This window comes from Manacus vitellinus, unplaced genomic scaffold (genome assembly GCF_001715985.3).
Source record: "Manacus vitellinus isolate BGI_N305 unplaced genomic scaffold, ASM171598v3 scaffold_1_pilon, whole genome shotgun sequence".
In the NCBI taxonomy this organism is placed as follows: domain Eukaryota; kingdom Metazoa; phylum Chordata; class Aves; order Passeriformes; family Pipridae; genus Manacus; species Manacus vitellinus.
In genome coordinates, this window is record NW_021939396.1 from 56345057 (window position 1) to 56368032 (window position 22976).

A 22976-nucleotide genomic window follows, 5' to 3' on the forward strand; every position below is an offset into this window, starting at 1 on the left:
GGGAGATAGCTTTCCACTTTTCTTTTACTTTAATCATGACACTGTGCTCTTGACCTTCAGACCATAAATAGGTTCATTTAATCCTTCCATTTGTGTAGTGGGTTAACTGCATTATAAAGGATTGCTGCATCTTAGCTTAAATTAAGAGGATAGAGTGTTATCTTCTAATGAAAGAGAGCTTTTATTCTTATTGAAAATGACATGGTGAAAGTGGTGGGGTGATAGCTGCAAAAATATCAGAGATTCTACATGGTCATACAAATTTAAAGGGTCATTCAGCCTCAGTCAGAAACTATGCCAGAGGAGGCTACTTTGAAGCCACAGGTGCAGCCAGAGTCAGTCTTGAGATCCAAGGCAGAATGGTAGGTACAAGGAAGTGTAAGACTGCAGTGTACTGCTATTTGTTCAGGCCTTCTAGGAAAGCTGAAAAATAGGAAAATGCATCTTCCTTCAATCACAGGTTCTCCAGTTGTAGTACATGATTGTGCTTGATATAGCAGAAAAATGGAATCCTCTTTTTCTATATAGTGAATTTTCAAGCCAGTCTCTATTTTGAAAACTTGTTTCAGCTGCTTTAGTTTCAGCTTGTGTATTTGTTAGACAGATATCTGTCAAATATATTTGTCTTTTAGATTTTAACAATATTTCTTTCGTTTCTAGTAGAATATTTTAGATAACTAAATTTGGATTATTGTTTGAAGAATTTAATTACCAGGTTTTTGGGGTATCTTTACAAGGGTAGGGTTTTTTTTCCTTTTTGGATATTTTGAAAATAATCATATTACCTTGAGATAATTTGTGCAATTTTTTTTCCTCTCTGTTTTTTATGTCTTTCATGCCAGGTGGATTTTATGGGAATAAAGGGCAATTACATATGGTTTTGCTCGTCTGTCAGATAAACATAAATGTAAGTGGGAAGGTGATCAGTTTACCACTTGCTGGTAAGATACCTGTTTTACAAACACGGGCTATGAAGCCACCTGTTGGCTAGATAGTTGGCTAGTGAGGTGTTTAAAATAAAAGTCAGGTTTTGTTGGGTTTTTTTCCCCTGTGAATGTGACTTTATAGCTCTCCTGATACATTGTTTTTTCATTTTTGCTCAAGAAGAGAGTATCCCATGTTGCACCTTAAGGAAAGCATGCATCTTAAGTATCAGTCATGCTTGCTTGGTGCTATAGTGTGCAAAAACTACTTCCTCTGTCTTCATTTTCATGTCAGGTAACTGGGACAGGCAGAAGCAAACATGATGACTATAACAAATTAACAACTCGTAATTCAGGGGGACTGGCAGTATTTAAAAATTAGTAGGATAGTGACATGGTGATGCTGTGTAAAACTATAGTTTTCAGGAGAAATATGAATCACAGAACCACAGAATATTCTGATTCGGAAGGGGCCCACAAGGTCATCAAACTCCAAATTCCTAGCCCTGCACAGGACACCCCAAGAATCAGACCATGTGCTTGAGAGAATTTTCCAAATGCTTCTTGAACTCTGTCAGGCTTGGTGCTGTCACCACTTCTCTGAGGAGCCTGTTCCATTGTCCAACCACCCTCTGGGTGAAGAACTTTTTTCTAATATCCAACCTAGGCCTCTCCTGATACAACTTCAAGCCAGTCCCTTGAGTCCTTGTCACTGGTCACCACAGAGAAGAGATTGTGCTTGCCCCTCCTTTTCCCCCTCACAAGGCAGTTGTAGACTGCAGTGAGGTCTCCCCTGAGTTTCCTCTTCTCCAGGCTGAACAGGCGAAGTGACATCATCTGCTTCTCATATGGCTTCCCCTCAAGGCCCTTCACTGTCTTCATAGCCCTCCACTGAATGCTTTCAAATAGCTTTATATCCTTCTTATGTTGAAAGCGCCCAAAACTGCACAATATTCAAGGTGAGACCACCCCAGTGCAGAGCTGAGCAGGACAGTCCCCTCCCTTGACCAGCTGGCGATGCTTTGCCTGATGCCCCCCAGGACACGGTTGGCCCTCCTGGCTGCCAGGGCACTGCTGACTCATGTTCAACTTGCCATTGACCAGGACCCCCAGGTCCCTTGCTGTGGCACTGCTTTCCAGCATCTTGTTTCCCAGTCTATACATACAACCAGGGTTGCCCCATTCCAGGTGCAGAATCCGGCACTTTCCCCTGTTAACCTTCATAAGGTTGGTGACTGCCCAGTCCTCAGAGTCAACGGCTTTTCCCAGTTTTGTGTCATCTACAAACTTGCTGACTATCCCTTCCAGTCCTTTGTCCAAGTCATTTATGAAGATGTTCAAGAGCACAGGACCCAGGATGGAGCCCTGTGGAACCCCCCCTAGTGACAGGTCACTGATTTGTTGTTACCCCATTCACTCTTACGTTCTGTGCTCAATCCATGAGCCAATTGCTCACCTACCACATGATGTGTTTATCCAGCTGTGAGCTGGACATTTTGTCCGGAAGGATACTGTGAGAGACAGTATCAAAAGCTTTGCTGAAATCCAAAAAAAAATACATCAGCTGGCATCCCTTGATCAGCTAGGTGGGTTACCTTGTCATAAATGGAAATCAGGTTATACAAGCAGGACTTTCACCCCATGAAACTGTGCTTGACTTATGACTGCATCGTCCTTCAGGTGTTTTTCAATACCTCACAGAATAATCATGCCCACAATGGTACCATATGGTACAAGGTTTCTCTTTCTTTTACTTTTTCTGTATTTTCTTCTTTCCCTTCACAGTGTCTTTCCTTCTTTTTCTGGCAATTTTTCCCCTGGATGCAGGAAATGAACATATAATGCAACATGTACACGTGTTAACTGAGTGGTGTATTTCTGTACTGCCTGTTTGGTACATGCCCTGTGTACTGTGGAGTTGATCAGTGACAGAAGTTTGGCCTGAGACGTCGAATATCTGTTCTGATAGCACTGTAGGAAAGATCATTCATGGTACCAGTTTTATTTTCCCCTCATCAAAATATCTCTTGGCAGCAGTCCCTTTTCAGCTGGTTTTTGTTCGTGTTTTGAAATTGCACGCAGTGGACAGTGTTTTTCTACTTACTGTAGAAATACTAGCCTGAACTTGGAAAGTGAAACCAAAATCAATATAAGTCAATGTGAAGAGGTAATATTTAGCTGTTGCATGTCTGCCGAGTGTTTTCTTTCCTTTTTTGGGAAGGACTGGAAAACTCTTTCTCACAATTATATTAGTTAGTCACTAATATTAAAAATGGTCAGATTATTGCTGACCACAAAAATCACTTTGAGAAAATGGTCTGTTTTGTTATTTCTGTCTTTCTGGTGTATGCTTTGAATGAATGGACAGCATTTTTAAACTTATGCTTTGAAATGCATCGGCATTTACAAACAAAGCTGCATTCAGAATTGGGTTTTGGTACCTGCATCCATACAATTAAATAGGTTATGTTCTTTTCAACACATGTTCCAGGATTTAGACATTTGTGCATACGTCTTTATAGAAAGAAGCACAGAAGTGCAATTTTTTTTTGTTTTTACTGAGTGTCTTTTCCATTCTTTCTTTCATTTTCACTATATTAATTTCAAATGCTTTTCTTGTTCTCAAATACGTAGGCACAGAATCTGTTCCTTGCCGAAGGCAGTTTATTACTGTAAACTGTGTACTGGTTTCTACAAATAGCTTTACACAAATCTTAGAGCAAAAGTGTTTTAATTTTTTTTCCTTTTTACAGAACGTGATGTTGGTCCGTATTGCTAAATGCATGGTAGTTTGTAGAGAGAGCATTGTAGTTTTACAACTTTTCAGACTCCTAAAATAACTGTGTTACGGTTTAAGAGGATTGCATAAATATCTTGGATAAGCATAAAATCTCCCTGTTATCATGCTGAGGGTACCGCTGTACCTGACAACGGAGAAGAAACATTTTGGTGTATCCAGCGTCCGTCAGGATGGAGAAGGGGGATGGACCCTTACTCAGAATGGAATTGTCATATGCATCACCTCCCAGGAAGTCTAATTTTTGCTTATGGAACTAAATTTTTGCTGATAGACAGCATGCTGCAAGGCTGGCTACTACAGTCTTGCAAAATAGTAAAAAATGAAAGCAGAGACTGACTGAGCATTATTCTCTTTCTTCGTCTGCTTCTGCGCAACTGTGTGAACACTGTAAGTGAAGGTTTATTTGCACTCAATGGATGTGATTCCCTGCAATGAAACACATGCACACATCAGGTTTCTTTAGTGACTTCTCTCAGCTGATTCATCAAAAATGTTCCACTTTTATCTTTTTCAGTGACTTGGCATACATCGACCTGCTGGGTTATTTTTGTTTGCTTCTTTGCTCCTCACTGTGAGTTCATCGGGGTCTTAGAGCCAAATTATGGCTTTCTTTTTCCTGGTATTTTTTCAGCATGCTTGAAAAAATTTATTAGTAGTATATTTTATTATCATATGTCTACTTAAAAGAAAGTGATGACAAGTGGTACTTGTGCCCGTCTTTTAGTAAGTGTATTAAAAGTACAATCTACTTGGTTACCTGTTTGGTTGTTGATTCCTAGTTTGTGAAAGATCTAGCAGGAATGGCTGAAGTGCTTGCTGGCTGTCATCTACCCAGCTCCCCTGGAATTTCCCTTCTCCAACAGCATCTCTGGTTTTGTGATGCTGTATGGATTCTTGAGCCAGTACCAACTGGTGCTGACTTCAGTTTAACACACCCCAGGCTAGGGTGTCTGCGATAGCTCGGAAGTAGACATGCACCCCAGTCACTCATCCTTGGATAGGGGAGATGTAACCTTGGCTGAGGTCTGTTACTCTTAGTAACTGGTTTTAGCTGTTGTCGTGATGAAATTATTGTAGTTACAAGACTGTATATACACATATGAGCCATAACAGAGATGCCATTTAACACTCTTAGTTATTCCCCGGAGGAAAACTACCAATCAGATAGAAATATTCTGCCCTGCAGCCAAATATGGGAAAGAAGAGCAGGACTTACTGCAAGCAGCCATGGATTAAGTAGTGTTCAAAGAAAAAAAAATGAAAAAAATAAAAAAAAAATCAGGGAAATCCAGATGTTAAGAGGCATCCTTTTTCAACAGCAGGCCAGAGACAAGCAGTTAGGGTGTTTAGACTTTTTCAGTGGCTCTGTTCCTGGTTTTGCATACATTTAATTCCACTAATGGTGGTGAAGAATAATTTCTTTGTGTCAAGTTTTTATTATTTTACCCCCCTTTCCTACATATTTCCAAAGGTGTACTTTGCTTATTCTCTGCTAAAGATTGCTAGTCAGATTAGGGTTACTCTATACTGTGTTAGAACATTAGTGCCCATGGACTGTTTTCTTTTTAAGCTTTGTAAAAAGAGGAAAAAAAATAGGAGAAATTCTATGGCTATCTGACATGCTGTTGGTTGGTTTGTTTTAAATCGTTATCACTGTAAAACCTGTTAAATTATATTGGCCTCTAGAGAAGCTGACCATACTTTTCTCAACTGTTCAAATCTTAGATGGTAAAAATTTAAATATGTGGTGAATAACATCTACTCTGTGTTAAGGTTATTGATTAGTTAGCTTAAAAATAGGAGGCTTTAAGTATGTAAGTATAATGATGTAGTATAATGTACTGTCAGATGAGCTTCTCCTCTGTTTTTTCCTTGTTCCAATTTTATGTGAAGGTTTACATCTGAGCTTCTCACTAACTAGAAAAGCAGGTATGCAAGTCAGAAGGGCTTTTATAAAATTTGCAATCATATTAGGACAGTGTTCATCCATTAGTAAGCAAACCACTGCTAAAACAATCTACCTTTTTTTGTTTTCAAGGTATATGAGTATGTAATGGAATTTAGATTGCTTCATTTAAAGACTCTTCAATGCAATACAACATAGGAATTTACTTGAAGCTCAGGGAAGGGAAAAACCTCACCATCTTCAGTATGATAAGGGCATGTATAATGAAAAAACCAAAAGCTGCCATGTAGTGTGTATGTTCTATCAGAAACTGATGGTGTTTGAAATAGATATTGAATCTATCTTCACATAATGAGTATTTTATGTGTAGTTTCTGTACTCATATAGACTGAAACTGAAAATACGTAGAAGGAAATATCTTGGTTTGGTATTTTCTGTACTGGTTTGAAGACAACTTCTAGTGATACTGGCTTCAGTATTGAAGTAAATTTGATGGGAACAGGTATGGAGAACAACTTCTTAGTAATTCATATTAATAATTATATGAACTTTGGAGAAAATTTAGACACTTATGAATTTCCAAAGTATATCACTTGAAATCTGTATTATTAAGATGCTGTTTTTGACATGCTCTTCCAAAGAATGCATGAATATATTTCAGTGGGAATTTGGGGGCAGCAGGAGAATGACACCTCATACTTCTGCAGATAATTAGACTAGGCTTCATTATGTGATTGCAATGAGAACCTGGTGCTTGTCATGCCCGGGAATGCAGAAACCTTTTTACTTTCAAGATATTTTTATTTTTCTTAATAATTATATTAAAATATAGTAAATTGAAGTTGTAAATGGTGTAAGTTTTATGATATGGTAAGAATAAAGATTATATATTTCTAAGGGACAACCAGACTTTTCAGGAATGATGCATCTCTGGATTCAAAAAAATCAAATTCAATGCTCAACTACTTCACTTTATGGAAATAAGTAAGCAGATTAACATTTATTTTAGGAAGGTTATCTGAAATAGCATTGATTAAAAGTTCCAAGTAATTTTTATGATGGTATTTTTATTAAACATTTTAAGGACAATTTTTTGTTCAGCCATGAGTTGTATTTGGCTGCATGTTTCCAGTACGATGTTTTCTGTCACAACTCTTTAAAGTTAATCCTGATTTATTTCTATAGTAGTGCATTTTGGCAGCACTGTTTATAGCACTTATCTCAGGAAATGAGTATGCCTAACCTAAAAGTGTGAAAAAGATAAGAAATTAATAAAAACCCTATAAATATAGTGAAGCTTTTTGTTGATGTACTTTTGTGAACACTGTTTCCAGATAGCTATGTGGTTACAGTCTGCTGAAACTGTTTTGTAACATCAAACTGAAACTACTCTGAAGTGTTGGAATATTCAAATTAGATTTGCCGAAACTGATTTATATATATATATATATTTTTAAAACTTTCATAATTTTTCATACATCAGTGCTGGCCACCATAATAATTAATATATGATTGGATGACCTGCTCTTCAGATTTCTGAGAAGCAGCCTGTAAAGTAAAGTCTTAGCCTTAATTATCTTAATTAATAACTTCACATTTGTGTGTGATTAATAAATGTTGTTCTTCAAAATGAGGTGTACAAATTTAGTTTTCATTATTTTTATATGCAGAAAGGGAGCATGGAGTTTGCTGGGTAGTAATTTGGTAGTTTTTATCCAAAGGCCTGTATTTTGTCGACCTTCATGATATTAAAGATTCCAAGATGCAGACTTTCTTATGAAAGTTCATAAGTCAGAATCTCATTCTGCCTTGTTATTCTATGTGTTAAGATCTCATTCTCTTTCTGGATTTGATTAATCTCTCATTTTCAGTCTGTGTGTTCCAGGTGTTTCTGCGTACATAGCCACAAGGCTTTGGGAGTACATTGGCATAGTTCAGTCTGTTTATAGTGGCAAATGCCTGCCAGAAAAATTTTTAGAGGTGTTGCTTGTTAGGCTGTCTAAATTCACTGTACAGCAGATGGCACTGGAAGAGCACATCAGTGGGAGACTTCAGTGATGCCGTAATTTGTGCAAAATACTAATGTAACTGTTGCTGTGCTGAGGGTTGTGAAGAAGTTGTATAGTTCATTTTAATGTATTCCAGGAAGGGGTGCATGCTGGGCTCTTTGGCTTCAGCACTTTTATATGTAGACTGTGGAAAATTCTATACTTGCAAGTGTGAGAGTATCATCTACTGAAGGCTGTTTATATAGCATTTTTAAACATACTGATATGCAATGCAGAATTACTGATATTCTTTAAGTATGTGCAAAGAAAGGAGAGTATCTGGGTCAGTTCGGGTATTTGACTTCAGAGTGTATTTATTTTCTCCTGTCTTGGATAAAATGTGTGTAGGAGGTATCATAGAGTGTATCTCATATGGAAGACTTGTTTAGAGACTTGCTCTCATTGGTGGGTGTATTCAGTTTACTTTGGAGAGCTTTGACCAGGACTGTCACTCACTAGATTTTTATCAACTTCTCATGTGTGAATGAACTGGACTCTGGATAGATGCATGTTGTTTATGTGCTTTATATTTGAGCATCAAATCTTTCTTATATCCTCATATGGAATTTTCAAGGGTACAAATAATGAGTCACGCGTATCATAGAATATACTGAGTTGGAAGGGACCCATCTAGATCATCAAGTCCAACTCCTGGCCTTACACAGGACACCCCAAGAATCACACCATGTGCCTGAGAGCGTTGTCCAAGTGCTTCTTGAACTCTGTCAGGCTTGGTGCTGTCATGACTTCTCTGGGGAGCCTGTTCCATTGCTCAACCATCCTCTGGCTGAAAAACCTTTTCCTGATACCAAACTTAAACCTCCTTCGACTCTGCTTCATACCATTTCCTTGGGCCTTTGTCATTGGTTGTGAGAGTGAAGAGATCACTGCCTACTCCTCAGCTTCCCCTCATGAGGATGTTGTAGGCTGCAATGAGGTCTCTCCTCAAACTTCCCTTCTTCAGGTAGAACAAACCAAATGACATCAGACACTCCTCATAAGGCTTCCCCCTCAGACTCTTCACCATCCTTGTGGCTCTCCTTTGGATGCTCTCTAAGAGCTTAGTATCTTTCTTATGTTTTGGCACCCAAAACTGCACACAATATTCAAGGTGAGGCTACCCCAGTGCAGAGCAGAGCAGGACAATTCCCCCCTCGACCAGCTGGCGATGCTTTGCCTGATGCCCCCTAGGACATGGTTGGCTCTCCTGGCTGCCAGGGCACTGCTGACTCATACTGAACTTACCACTGACCAGGACCCCGAGGTCCCTTTCTGCAGTGCTGGTCTCCAACCTCTCATTCCCTGGTCTATACTCACAACCAGGGTTGCCCATCCCAGATGCAGAATCCGGCACTTTCCCTTGTTAAAGTTCATAGGGTTAGTGATCGCCCATCTCTCCAATTTATCAAGGTCTCTCTGCAGGGCCTCCCTGCCTTTGAGGGACTCAACAGCTCCTCCCAATTTGGTGTAGTCAACAAACTTATTTAGTATCCCTTCAAGTCCTGCATCCAAGTCATTTACAAATTTTCTGCATGACTTTGCCAGGCACTGAAGTGAGACTGACAGGCCTGTAGTTTCTGGGGTCCTCCTTCTTTCCGTTCTTGAAAACTGGGACAACATTTGCCAGCTTCCAGTCAGCTGGGATCTGTCTGGATTCCCAAAACCACTCAAAAATCATCAAGACAGGTTTTGTGATGACATCAGCTAGCAATTTGAGGATTCTTGGACAAATCCCATCAGGCCCCATAGATTTGTAGGGGTCCAGCTGGAGGAGCAGATCTCACAAAATTTCAGTGTTGACTATGAGTTGATCATTCTTGCAGTCATGGTCCTCCAGCTCAGGGCATTGAGACCCCCTTGGTCCATCATCTGTGTTGAAGACAGAGGCAAAGAAAGAGTTAAACACCTCTGCCTTGTCTCTGTCCCTGGTTGGGAAGTGGCCATCCTCACCCTGTAACAGGCCAATGATGTTTCTATACTGCCTATTGCCATTGATGTATTTGAAAAAAACTCTTTTCATTGTCCCCCACATTTCTGGCCAGCTGCAACTCCAGCTGAGCTTTGGCTGCACGAATTTTCTCCCTACAGTGGCAAGCAGAATCTCTGTATTCTTCCCATGTCACCTGACCTTGCTTCCATTGGGCATACACCTTCCATTTTTGGAAAAGATTGCCTGCTCCTGTGCCCTTAGGAGGTGATGTTTAAAAACTGCAAAAAGCTGCAAAAACATCTTCCCGGGAGACTTTACTTGCTAGTTCCCTGAGCAGCCTGAAATCTGCTCTCCTCATGTCCAGAGTTGAGGTTTTGCTGGCAATTTTCCTCCTGTCAACAGAAATTTTAAACTCAATCACTTTGTGGTCGCTTTGGCCAAGACAACCACCAATCTCCACTTCGCTTGCAAGATTCTCTTCGTTGACAAGCAGCAGATCAAGAAGGGGCATCTTCCTGAGTCAACTGTCTTAGGGCCTGTTCCATAAAGTTGTCATCCAGGTTTTTTAGGAATCTTCTGACTGGGGTTGTGCCAGCTGTATGATGCTTCCAGTTGATTTCTGGCAAATTGAAGTCCTTCACAGGGACAAGGGCAGTTGACTTCCTTGGAAGAGTCTCATTTGGACAGTCACACATTTTTTTTGATAAAGATATTGGCTACTAAGGTAGGCTGACAGACGTAAAACACTTTTTTGCTCAAACAGGCTCAGTAGTTGCTTTCTGAGTAAAAAGCTTTGACTGCTCTGGGTGCTGCCTTAGAGACTGATCTGTTGAGATTATTTTTAGATATTGGATTTTCATTTGTAAAAAAACTCCACATTTTGATACAGAAAGACTAGCACGTGATAAAAACCTGTTCTTTCAAGTGACTGGCTTAATGTTTTAGTTATGGAAAAGCTGAAAGCTAAAACAATGTTCCTTCAGCCAAATTTTAGGTAACTAATTGTTTTGAAACACATCAATGACAAAAGATGTGTGAATCATACAGTTTGGGGCATCTTCTTTCCCTAGTCAGCAATGTGATAATGCTCTTTTAATTTCTCCCTAGCTTGGAAGACAGATTTTACTTTTTTGTCCTTCATTGTTTTTTTTTGGCTGGGTGCATCTTTTTTTTTTTTTTTTTTGTTGGTTTGGTTTTGTTTTTTGTTTTGGGTTTTTTTTGTTGGTTTGTTTTTTTTTGTTTTGTTTTGGGTTTTTTGTTTGGTTTTTTTGTGGGTTTTTTGTTTGGTTTTTTTGTTGTTGTTTGGTTGGTTTTTTGGGGGGTTTTTTGTTTTGGTTTTTTTTTGGGGTTTAGGAATTGCCAACAGTATAATATAGTTTCCACAATGATGGGGGAACATTTCTGGAAAAGTAGAAATAGTGTCAGCTTGTGGGTGTCAGTCAGAAGCAGTTGGAGAACATTGTGGATTTCACAGGTGGAGCTGATATGAGGGTTCCCAGGCTTCCGGTACTACATACACAAAAGCACAGTTAAATTTATCAAATGAACCAACACTGTTGGTTTAGGAGCAGCGTAGAATCCTGAAGTTGTAATTTTCACTCATTTTGTAGGTTCATTTACTTACCTATGATGAAAAGAGTACTGTAAATTGGTAAGATGGCAAAATCCAAATGGTTTAAGAATAGAAGGTCAGCAAGACATTTTGAGTCTCCTCTTAACTGGCATGTAACTCTGCCTTTATCTGTACGTGTAGGAAAGTAAAAGTAGTGTTTTAACCTTTGAAAAATCATACCTGTATCTCAGTATCTACTTCAAATTATTTACGTGGAAGATGTTGTCTTAGGGTTTCATGACTCTTGGTACAACAGGCATCATGTTAAAAGTAGAAAATAATCTGAACATCTGATAAAATACTGGTTCTATTTTTTTAAGGTTTTAATATTTGTTTTATAGCAAGAAATTGGTTCTTAGCCTTTTATTTGTTTAGGGAACAATTTTTTTGGGTATGTTTGTTCTTTGCTGATAGGAGGTATATCAGTTTACAGAAACCTTTTAATTTCTCCCCATTGAAAGTAAGGAAAGTGCTATTTAGTTTGGTAATTAAGAAAAGGAAATGGGAGGAACTGAGCATGCTCTAAAGATGGACTTGTGAAATATCAGAGGTTATGACAAAGTCAGAACTGGTCTTTGAAACAGGAAGATGCAGATAGTCTAGGGAATTTGCAGATAGGACTAGGGTACAAATCTAAGTAAATCAAGCTTTACTTTTTATGAAGCAGTGTCCAACCTCCAGCAGCAGGGCTTTACATCAAATTTTTCAGGGTATTTTGAAGTTCAGAATCCACAGATGCCTCGCATTGCCTTTTAGTTTGCTTTGAATATGATCCTTTAGCCTTTGTGTACTTGAGGACCACAAAAGTTGGACAGGACAAGAGTAATAGCCAATGGACTGCTGTTTGGTTATAGTAATCATTCTCCTCACATGTTTTTATGCAATTTTTGAGTGCTTATTTAAGAAAACCATATAGTTTAGTTGAAAAACTTATTTCAGTTTATTGCACAGTTTTTTTCTGTTGCTTGTATTGTGATGCTATGGGAGAGAAGTGGGAAGTATGTACATAAGGACTGTTTTACTTTCCCCTCAGTCCACCAAGGTTGGAAGATTTCTTGAAAGATTGAGCTTGCCATGCTTAGATTGGAGCCAGGCTTGCTGCTGCAGTTTGTGCTGCTAACATCACACGTATTTGGAGGTACGTGGAATAATGGCTACTACTACTGGTAGTACCTACTTCTGTGGCAGTGGCAACTTCTCTCTCTTCTCTTTCCTGTGTTCTTCTCTCTGCAGAGCTGTTTACTTTGAAAGGTCTAGCTAACATTAAAAAGAACCAAACCAAGCTCCCCTCCAAGCACAGCCAAACCTGAAACAAAAAAAACCCACAAGCCAAAAGGTTAAGTTTGTGGGTACATGACTCTGCAAGATGCCAGGTGGGAGCAGTTGACTGGGACTTGAGCAGCTGTGTCCACTAGGTCTTGGCAGAAGAACTGGAGGAATAAAAATTCTCAAAGTTCTAGGCAATAAGAGCCTGTAACTTGGTCTTATATGCCTAAAACAGTTTGGAAATCAACTTTTCTTTCAAAGAAGTTCAGGAGGGGACTTGTTGTAAACATATGTTACTTTGCTGTTAATGTCCCTCTATTTTTTCATTAGTTTTCCTATAATTATGTAACCTTTTGAGTATTCCTCAACTTGTGTAGAGAAAGTATGAACTTATAAGACCATGTTTTTAGGACCAATGACTGTTTAACCAGTTTGTCGGAATCCTGTTGAATATCTCCTGTAGTTTTATCTTCTGTAGTTATTTATGTGGGGACTTTTTAGGAGCCTTGGGAAAGAGAGGAGCGTTTCTGTGCGTGAAAACATGTATACATGGATTAAATATATGTGCCTGTGAGTGTGATGTAGCATGTGTGTATGTTTCAAAAAATATCCTGCTGATAGCAGAAAAAAGTGGAAATCTCCAAGGCAGATGTAGCAGATTCATTTTTTGAGCCTGATTGGTTTCTAAGTCAGCTCTCTCTCTTTACTTTTATTTGATGCCCATTGTTTAAGTATTGCGACTGCTGTATTGTTTAGAGAGGGGGAAACCCTTATAGATAACTTTTGAAATATTTCTTTGAAGTTAATTGTTTTTTATTTGTTTCCAGGAAATGGCTCTTGAAGTTAAATGAGGCTGGATAAGACACATAAATGAAGCAGAAGCTGCTCTGCATGTGTTAGGGCTATATCACCACAAGCACTGCTGATCAGCCAGATTTGCTAACTTGTCATAATGAAGAAAATTAGTCTGAAAACAATTCGCAAGTCCTTTAACTTAAATAAAAGTAAAGACGAGAGTGACTTTGTAGTGGTTCAGCAACCATCCTTAAGCGAATTTGGAAAAGATGACTCCTTGTTTGGCAGCTGCTATGGTAAAGATTTGGCTAGCTGTGAAGTCAATAGTGAAGATGAAAAAGGAGGCAAAAATAGATCAAAAAGTGAAAGTTTAATGGGTACATTAAAAAGGAGGCTTTCAGCAAAACAAAAACAGAAAGGCAAAGGCAGCACACCATCTGTAAGCTCTGCAGATGATGACACCTTTTCTTCCTCATCTGCTCCAATAACCTTCAAAGATGTGCGAGCTCAAAGACCTCTGAGATCTACTTCCCTCCGTAATCACCATTACAGTCCAACTCCGTGGCCCCTTCGACCTACAAATTCGGAAGAGACTTGCATCAAAATGGAAGTGAAAGTCAAGGCCTTGGTCCATTCCTCTAATCCAAGCCCAGCACTGAATGGTGTTAGAAAGGACTTCCATGAGTTGCAGTCAGAAAACGTGTTCCAGGAACAAAACAATGCATTAAAAAATACAGAATCTCAGAACGGAGACTTGCATCTTCATATTGATGAACATGTGCCTGTAGTTATTGGATTAATGCCTCAGGACTACATTCAGTATACTGTGCCTTTAGATGAGGGAATGTATCCTTTGGAAGGATCACGTAGTTACTGTCTGGATAGTTCCTCACCCATGGAAGTTTCAACTGTTTCTTCTCAAGTGGGGGGAAATGCTTTCCATGAAGACGAGAACCAAGTGGATCAGGATGTAGTCGTTGCACCGGATATCTTTGTGGACCAGACGGTGAATGGTTTGTTGATTGGTACCACAGGAGTCATGTTGCAAAGCCCAAGGCTTAATCACAGCGATGTCCCTCCACTCTCACCTTTGCTACCTCCAATGCAGAATAATCAAATCCAAAGGAACTTCAATGGATTAAATGGCACAGATGCCCATGTGGCTGAAAGTATGCGCTGCCATTTGAATTTTGATCCTAACACTGCCCCAGGAGTTGGAAGAGTCTATGATTCTGTACAGAACAGTGGTCCTATGGTTGTGACAAGTCTGACAGAAGAACTGAAAAAACTTGCAAAACAAGGATGGTACTGGGGCCCCATTACACGTTGGGAGGCAGAGGGAAAATTAGCTAATGTGCCTGATGGCTCGTTTCTCGTTCGCGATAGTTCTGATGATCGTTATCTTTTAAGTTTGAGTTTTCGTTCCCATGGAAAAACTCTTCACACTAGAATTGAACACTCAAATGGTAGGTTTAGTTTTTATGAACAGCCAGATGTGGAGGGACATACATCTATAGTTGACTTAATTGAACATTCAATCAGGGACTCTGAAAATGGAGCTTTCTGCTATTCGAGATCCCGGCTGCCTGGATCTGCCACTTACCCAGTGAGACTGACAAATCCAGTGTCTCGGTTTATGCAGGTGCGCTCTTTGCAGTACCTGTGTCGTTTTGTAATACGTCAGTACACCAGAATAGACCTGATTCAAAAACTGCCTTTGCCAAACAAAATGAAGGATTATTTACAGGAAAAGCACTACTGAAAGCTTACGGGAATCTTGCATCTTGCACTTTGGGAACGACAACAACAAAAAGAGATTGAATTACAGTTTACAGACTTTCATTATTATCAAAATCTTTTGCTGCCATAAAAATATTTCATTTTTGTGTGTAAAAGAAAAGTAATGCATTTGGATTTATGTTTGTTTTGGGGGGTTTTGTGTATTTTGGGAGGCTTTCTTTTTTGTTTTGTTGGAAAGAATGATCTCAGTTTATTTTTAGAAGTGTGAAATAGCTATCTTTCATCAATGTGCAGATTAATCACAATGTGAATGATCAAATTCTCCTTAATTTCCCCCAAGTCCTTTGCTGCTATCCACTGTGATTTTTATGCATTGAAAGCACATTTCATGTGTATTCAACGATAAGTAAAAGTCAAATGAAACTTGTCGAATGGAATTTTTTTTCCTTTAAAACAACCTCTTGAAAAAAATTATCATGGATAAGGAAGATATTGGTATTCTAAATTACTGAATTTACACCTATAGTAATAACTATTTCCTAGTGTCCTAATTAGAAAATTCCTATAGAGATATGCCCTAATTTATAGACAGAGCTGTGTGATAAGAACATGGTTATGCAGCATATCTTTAAGAAAAAAAAACAAATGCCTTCCTCCTAAGCCTTGTATTGTCTGTACACTCCTGTGTTCAAGAAGGTTGATTCAGCCTTCTTCTTGTCTCAGTGTTTTGTCCTCTAAAAATGGCCTTTAAAAAAAAAGTCGATGAAAGTCAATAAATAATACCTATAAGGAAATTGTGATATTGGAATCTTGTGAAATATTACCTTTTCTAATCATGCCATCAGTTAAATAAATGAACACCTACCAGGTCCCCTCTTTTTGGCCTTTTCCTTCCCGCCTCATCTTGGGAGCAGGGGAGTGGAATTTCCTGGATTTGTAGGAAGATTCTAGGAATTGTTATTGTGGGAACATAAATTATAAGCCATTTTGGGGATGGGATAAAACTTTTAATAGGATGATTTCTACCTTATTTATATTCAAGCTACTTGAAATTTTATTCTTTTTCATTTTTCTGCATTTTTTTTCACTTCAGAAATTACAGTAATACACTAGTGTCCTTTGGATCATTTTCTCTTTTTTTTTGTATATCCTTTGGGGAGGAAGGAATGGACTGATAACATTTTGTATGGAAGATGCTTAAAATGCATCTCTAAAGCTCTATTCTCATCTTTCAAATCATTGAGAAAAGATGTTTGGATACACAGTGACCACAGGAAATGTTCAGTTTATTGTCATGAAATATGTTTTGACATATGAAATATTGAATCAATTAAGTAAATGTTTGTGACATCTGTCAAAAATTCTGGCATTCGAAAAGCTTACAGTTATTCTAACCTTCTGTAGGGAAAAAGACTTTCAATGGGGAGTACAGGTTCTACACTGTAGTATTTTCATCATGCAAGGTTAACCCATGGCATTTTCCTGTTTTGTTTTAGTTATTGGGTTTTTTTTCTCTTTCTCCCATGTTTCGATCACTCTTATGAGTTATTTGTTAAAAGGGTCATAGCTAATTTGGGAGGGAGGCTCGCTTTGTCTGCCTCTGCCCCCCTGTTTTGTACTTTAGAATGTCATATTCCCTGTCTCTGGTAGGAGTGGCTAATCAGTAAACATCACCTTAGAAAAAAAGGCTGTTCATCTTGGATATAGCTTTCTTGTTTAGGTCATTTTCTTCTCCTCATTTAATCTAGCCTTTTGGTCCCCTCAAATGAGTCTTTAGGAATGAATACATTGCTGCAAGGTGGTGCAGTAGCACTACATCTTGGGTTGCCTGAATTGATAGACGAAATTTATATTTTTTTAATTTATTTTTTTGACCATAATGTTTAACTAAAAAATAAAAAAAAAGAAAATCAAAGGTAGATAAAGACTGCCTTTGCTTTTAAGGGAGGGAGAATATGGATTTCCTCTTTAGTCTGATAAAGTTTTAAACTTAAAAAGTGAAATAATCTAGAGCAGTCTATACATGTAATTTGTTGGCTCTGCCATGGAGATATATCTATGAAAGTGTGAATTCTGTTTTCTTTTTTTATCTCTACTGACTTCTCCCCCTATCCAGTCATGCCCCGTCCCCCCCTCCTCTGAATCAGGATCACTAAATTTATTCAAAAAGGCACAATAACCTATTGTATGGTACAGTGTTCTGATTCTGTCTGTGAGGAGGAAAAAGAAAATAATTTTTATGGATTCTTTTGGAAGAAAGCCTCTGGCATTTTCTTCACTTTAAAAATTCTTTCCCCATACTAGAGGGCCTATGCATTCTACGGAATCTTTGAAAGATTATAGTATATTAAATATTTTCTTTGCCATTTAATACCACTATTGAATGCATTAAACATATGTTTATACTGTGCCACATGCATTAATTTAGCAGTCATTGCATTGAAACTTAAATATTTGAAGCTGTAATATCCTGGTCTTACTGCTGAATTGAAAGATGTGCAAGAACACACATGTTAAAATTCTTGCTCATACCTTTATAAGTTTCCGTTTGTTCACTCATAAATGTTGATGCTTTTTTTTCTTTAAACTGTTTCAACTATCCAGTTTCTGAGTTGCCTTCCTTGCTTGTTCTTCATCTGTGAACTTAATGAGGTCAAGTTAACTTTGTCATTTCCCCACCCCCCTATAAAGCTACCACAAAAGGAACACTTTAAAGTGGCTGAGCTATAGGATGTGAGAACCACATAGCACTTTGCTTCTGAATAAAAAAATGACGCTGATATTTCTACAAAGCTCAAAATACTTTAAATCAGTAGTAAGTAGACACAAATACTTATTTTTCAGGTTTCTTTAATCAGAACCTCACTGTATTTTTTCATGCCGAGGTAACTGGCCAGCCAGGAGAAGGAACCCAGAAAAAATACTTCGAAAACATTAAAGATACTTACAATTTCCTATAATAAAGATTAATATAAAAGAAACACAGTAACATTTAGTTATGAGTCCATTTAGAAGTAGTCAGAATAACCACAAAAATTGTGTTGACTTCTGCTTCATGAAAATTAGAGGAACAAAGTGTCCTTGACAAATAAAAGGAAAATGATTGAGAATATTTTGGGGAACTTTGGAAGTAGATACACTAGGAATAAAAGCTAACTGACTGTGATCCTTATAGAGTAGAAATATGGCTATTTATTCAGCACAACAGTTTAAGGGTTCAAAAAGTATGCTTTTTATGATTGAATTGTGGAAAAATATTTTTAAAAATGAAACTATGAAATAAAACTTTTTGAGCATCTGAAAGGATTGACATTATTGATAGCATTGTCTGTTTTACCAATTAGAAGAGTTAAACCACATGTATTTGGAAATAATAAATTTGCACAATTTCCTCTGTGGTTTTTTTTTTATTTGTTTGTTTGTTTTGTAAGCCAGTGTTATAAACAACTGAAAGTAATGTGTATTCTTTGATCTGTTTGAAGGATATAGCACTTATCCTGCTGTTGACATAGTGAATGCCATCTTTTTATCAAAATGTAATTCTGTCAGAAGGATCAGAAATGCAATTATTAATTAAACTCACTGTTCTCAGATGAGCTGACTTTGCATTTTGTTAAAGCCGATTTCTTTCTGCGAATATTGACTGCTGGGCTAAGGAAAATCTGTGCAGTTTTTGTTTTGATGCATTTCATCTATGTGAATACTGGAATTATAAATTTAAAACAGCATACCAGCAATATATGGGCTATGATTCTGATGAGAAGCATTTCTCTATTACTGAACTTTCAAATTCTGAGCTAAGCTATGGATACATTAATGATTGCCAATTTAATTTCATAAAATCTTTCAATGACTTCAAAGAATAAAAATTATAGGCATTCTTTATAAATAAAAATGCCCCAGATGATAGGTCATAATATGAAAAGTATGGCATTATTGTATCTGGAAAGTGTTCTAAATTCTACACAGATAAGAAAAAATTCTAAAAGAACTTTTTATGAATACCTGTTGGGTTAAAGAATTTTTATAGTGATGATGGAGTGCCATGAAGTTAATACTTGCAATCCAGATTGCTGTAGTTTACACTTTTCTCTGTTTCAGACCTGGTGTGCACTATTTGTACTAAGCACACCACAGAGTGAATTATCCAAAGTCCATTGATTTTAATGTGTTTTGGTTTGTAAACAAAATTATAGTAATTTCTTGCACATTTTTGAAAAATAATTGTATAAGGATTTATGTATCTGCTTCTGGATACAGTGTGTAAATAAAAATTTCATTCACAAAATGATTTGTGGAGTGTTCTATACTTCAGTGATGTTCTAAAATAAAAAAAACCCTGAGAGACATTGTAAAATTTGGGCATCTGACTCAAACATTTAAATTTTAATGGTTACAGTTTAAACTATATATTTTTTAAACTTTGCTTGTTGACTTTCAAAATATTTTTGTATACCAATTATTTTAATTTCTGCTTTTCAAAGAAAACAAAAAAAATTTGCCAGGACTTAACTGGAATATGATTTTTGAAAGGTCTGCATAAGTACTGTAAGCTAACTTTCTGATAATTTTACGTGGGCTTTTTTTCCATTAAAAATGCACAGAATTCGTAACAAAAGCCTCTACGTCATCCAGATGTACCTCAAAGGTATCATAGTATCTCTTGCCTTCTAAGCAAGCAAATAGTTCTTATTTAGCTCACAAAGAGAAAGTTATGTATGGTATTGATCTTCAGATGTTCTCTTGATGCTGTCTTAGATTCACTTTAAAAAGGGAGTGAAATTTTAAACCCTGGGAAGTCACACAAATAAACCAGAAGATCCAAGATAAACAGTTTCTATGTTGTAAAAGAAATGCACAATTGTTCATGTGTTTGGGACTTGGACTCACTACTCAAGTTCAAGTAAATACCATCAGCTCCTTAGGTGTTGGTTATAACTGAGTGGTGGGCAGGGAGGCTGTTTGGTTTCATTTTTTAAAACAACCAAACTAAAAACCTAGCCCTGGTAGGAAGTCACTAGTGTTCATATTGTCCACAATGATGTACTTTTCTATGTATCCTGTAACTTAAGTCCTTAAACAGTAATCAGAAATAATTCATAGTTTTTGCTGTTTTAGAGAAAATTACATTCTCTTGTTTCCTACTGCTGGGGCTGGTATTGCTTTATGCTCAGTATGTTGGGTGGTTGTTCCCCTAGTGCACAGGGGATCTTGCAGGAGTTGTGTTACTGGGTCAGCTTGATGTTCTTCTCTTTGTTTGTTCTATTCACTCCAGAAATTTGGTGAAGAATAAGCTCACCCTAAGATGGTTCCATGGTAAGTAGTGAAAGGTGAGTAAGAATTAATTTTTCAGCCACCTGTAAAATTAGCATGATCCAGGCAGGGCTGAAATGTTTATAGTCAAGATACCTACAACACTAATTATTTCTACCTTACACTCAATCATCTTTTTAGTTGTGGGTGGAAGAGAAAGACTAAGGCACTGCCTGACACAGAAAGCTTGCTGTATTTCTGATAATACCGAGATAGGTACCAAGGTAGGGCTCAGCAGTGGAGAGCTGAATTGTCATCCTCTGCAATTAAGACAAGACCTCAAAACTTACAAAGCTGTAAGATCCAGTGGAGGTCCATAATATTTAGGAAACAATGTTCTATCACTTTCTTCCAGCACGTACAATTTGTTTGCAGTCTGTAATTTTATTTTTTTTTTTCCTTTTTAAAGGCTAAGGTTCAGCTAAGGATTTTATCATCTCTTGCAACATCAATATGTGCTTCTTTGTTTATTCTGTTAAGGTAATAACTATCCTTTCCTGTCAACACCGTGTAAAGCAGGAATAGGATATTGTAGGGAGTGGCAACAATGGTCATTTGTTAGGTTTTAAGGAATGACCGAGAAATAGGTGGTGGTCTGCCTCAGATCAGATTCTCAGTCCAAACTGATAGAATCATAGAATGGCTTGGGTTTGAAGGGACCTTAAGGGTCATCTAGTTCCAACCCCCCTGCCAGGGGCAGGGCCACCTTTCACTAGACTGGGTTACTCAGAGCCTCTCAACTTTGCCTTGAACAATCCCAGGGATGAAGCATCCACAACTGCTCTGGGCAATCTGTGTCAGTGCCTCACCACCCTCACAGTGAAGAATTTCTTCCTAATAGCTGATCTAAACCTACTCTCAGTTTAAAGCCATTCCTCTTTGTCCTGTCACTACATGCCCTTGTAAAAAGTCCCTCTCCATCTTTCTTGGAGGCTCCCTTCAGGTACTGGAAGGCCACAATTAGGTCACCCTGAAGCCTTCTCCAGGCTGAAAAATCCCAATTCTCTTAAACTTTCCTTGTAGGAGAGATGCTTCAGCCCTCTAATCATCTTGGTGGCCCTCCACTGGACTTGCTCCAACAGGTCCGTATCCTGAATCTGTTCAAGTGCAAACTTTGGAGATGGTACTGCTGAGGGTTTGGGTAGGCACGGTACCAGCCCTCATGAAAGAAGCTTAAAAATAAAGGAATGTTTGCATGCACAAAATGAAGAAGGAAAGATACGTGTGATGTGTTTCATTTTTGGTGGGTGACAATGAGTAAGTTTAGATGCACATAAAGGACGTATGTGTTACAGAGCCCGGGCTGCTCCTGACACTGACAGCTCAAGGGCTATTTGGGTAGTTATGGGCTGAGGGAAGACTCATCATCTGCTGAAAGGAACTGTAGCAAAAATAAGACAATTTTGTAAAACTTTGGAGCAACTGTGTGTGATGGTAAATGTTACGTTATGTCTTCGTCTGCTCAACATTTGTCTAATTTTCTTAACTTTAATTTACAGGACTTTTAAGCTGCAATCCAGTTTTGTTGTCCCTGTGATGGGGTGTTTCTCACTGAGCCTGCTGCAGTAAGAAGAGCAGTTTTTAAAAGCATCCCCTGTTGGTTTCAGCTATTTAAATAGGAAATATTGCTTATACAGATGGAGAAAGTAATTCAAATGTGTTTTCCAGACTTCTGCGTGAAACCACTAGGGCATCTATCATCATGTGATCATAATCATATCTGTTTCTTAATTCACATGTCTTTTCAGTTATACTCCTTTAAGCTAAGAAAGAAAGGAAAACACCACTTTCTCAAACTGAAGAGATTTTTGGCAGTGTTGGTTTCCCACAAAATATCTCCCTTTTTCCTCTGCCCCAGCTTTCTACTTCCATCAGGAAACAGCAGCTGTCTTGTTCAGTTTCTGGTTGGAATTTATTTGGTGTATCCACTACTCCAAACTCAGGTTTCCACTGAAAAGCATACTTTATTTTCTTCCAGAACACCTTTCTTCCCTGATTGTCTACCCTGTATCACTCCAAGAAGAAAATAAACAAATGTTTGAATGTTCTAACCTTCCTTAAACCTGATCTTGTCTGAAGCAAAACTGTTTCTGGTTTAAACAGTCTCATTTTGTGATAATGGAAAAGCTACCTAAACTGTTTTATGCAAGCAGTGTTTTCAGTCAGTCTCACGATGCTGAAATCTCTAAATGTCTCAGTTTCAAAACTTTATGGTGCAACAAATTCAAAGATACTCTGTAGTTCTCATGAGCATGAAGTTTTGAAATGCAGTGTTCTGAGAGACTCCTGTCTTTCTACACTATGGTGAAGGTAAACGATACCAAAGTGCAGGTCCATGGCAGACTTGTTCCTTTTTGTCAGTCATTTGTGACAATCACTGACCAGTTTCAAGTTTTCTAACTTCCCCTTAAGTTTTCTTTCTCTTAATTTGTCTTTTCAGTTTCAGTGGATGAATCCAAATTAAAAAAAATTATAAAAGCATAGAAATTGTTACTATTGCTGTATTTTCAGTGAGAAATTTTTTTATCTGGTAACAGGCAGTTACATGAAATTTAATATTGACATAGTTAACTTCATACCAGTTAACAGTTAAGATGGTTCATCAAAGAATCATGTACTTCTGTGCGTTAATGTAATAATGAA

The 22976-nt window shown here is 37.9% G+C and overlaps 1 protein-coding gene across 3 annotated transcripts in view; it reads left to right on the forward strand.

The window, feature by feature from the left end:
- Positions 1–19311, forward strand: part of SOCS6 (suppressor of cytokine signaling 6) — a 30255-nt gene extending 10944 nt beyond the window's left edge. For 2 of the 3 annotated variants that reach the window (XM_018082058.2, XM_018082051.2), the window contains exons 2-3: positions 12253–12357; positions 13313–19311. In XM_018082058.2, coding sequence (XP_017937547.1) covers positions 13438–15042 — 1605 coding nt within the window. In that variant the 5' untranslated portion in view covers positions 12253–12357; positions 13313–13437 and the 3' untranslated portion in view covers positions 15043–19311. Of the gene's footprint in view, positions 1–4610; positions 4747–12252; positions 12358–13312 lie in introns of those variants that run through there. The other variant, XM_018082041.2, reaches the window with a different exon arrangement.
- Positions 19312–22976: the final 3665 nt, after the last annotated feature.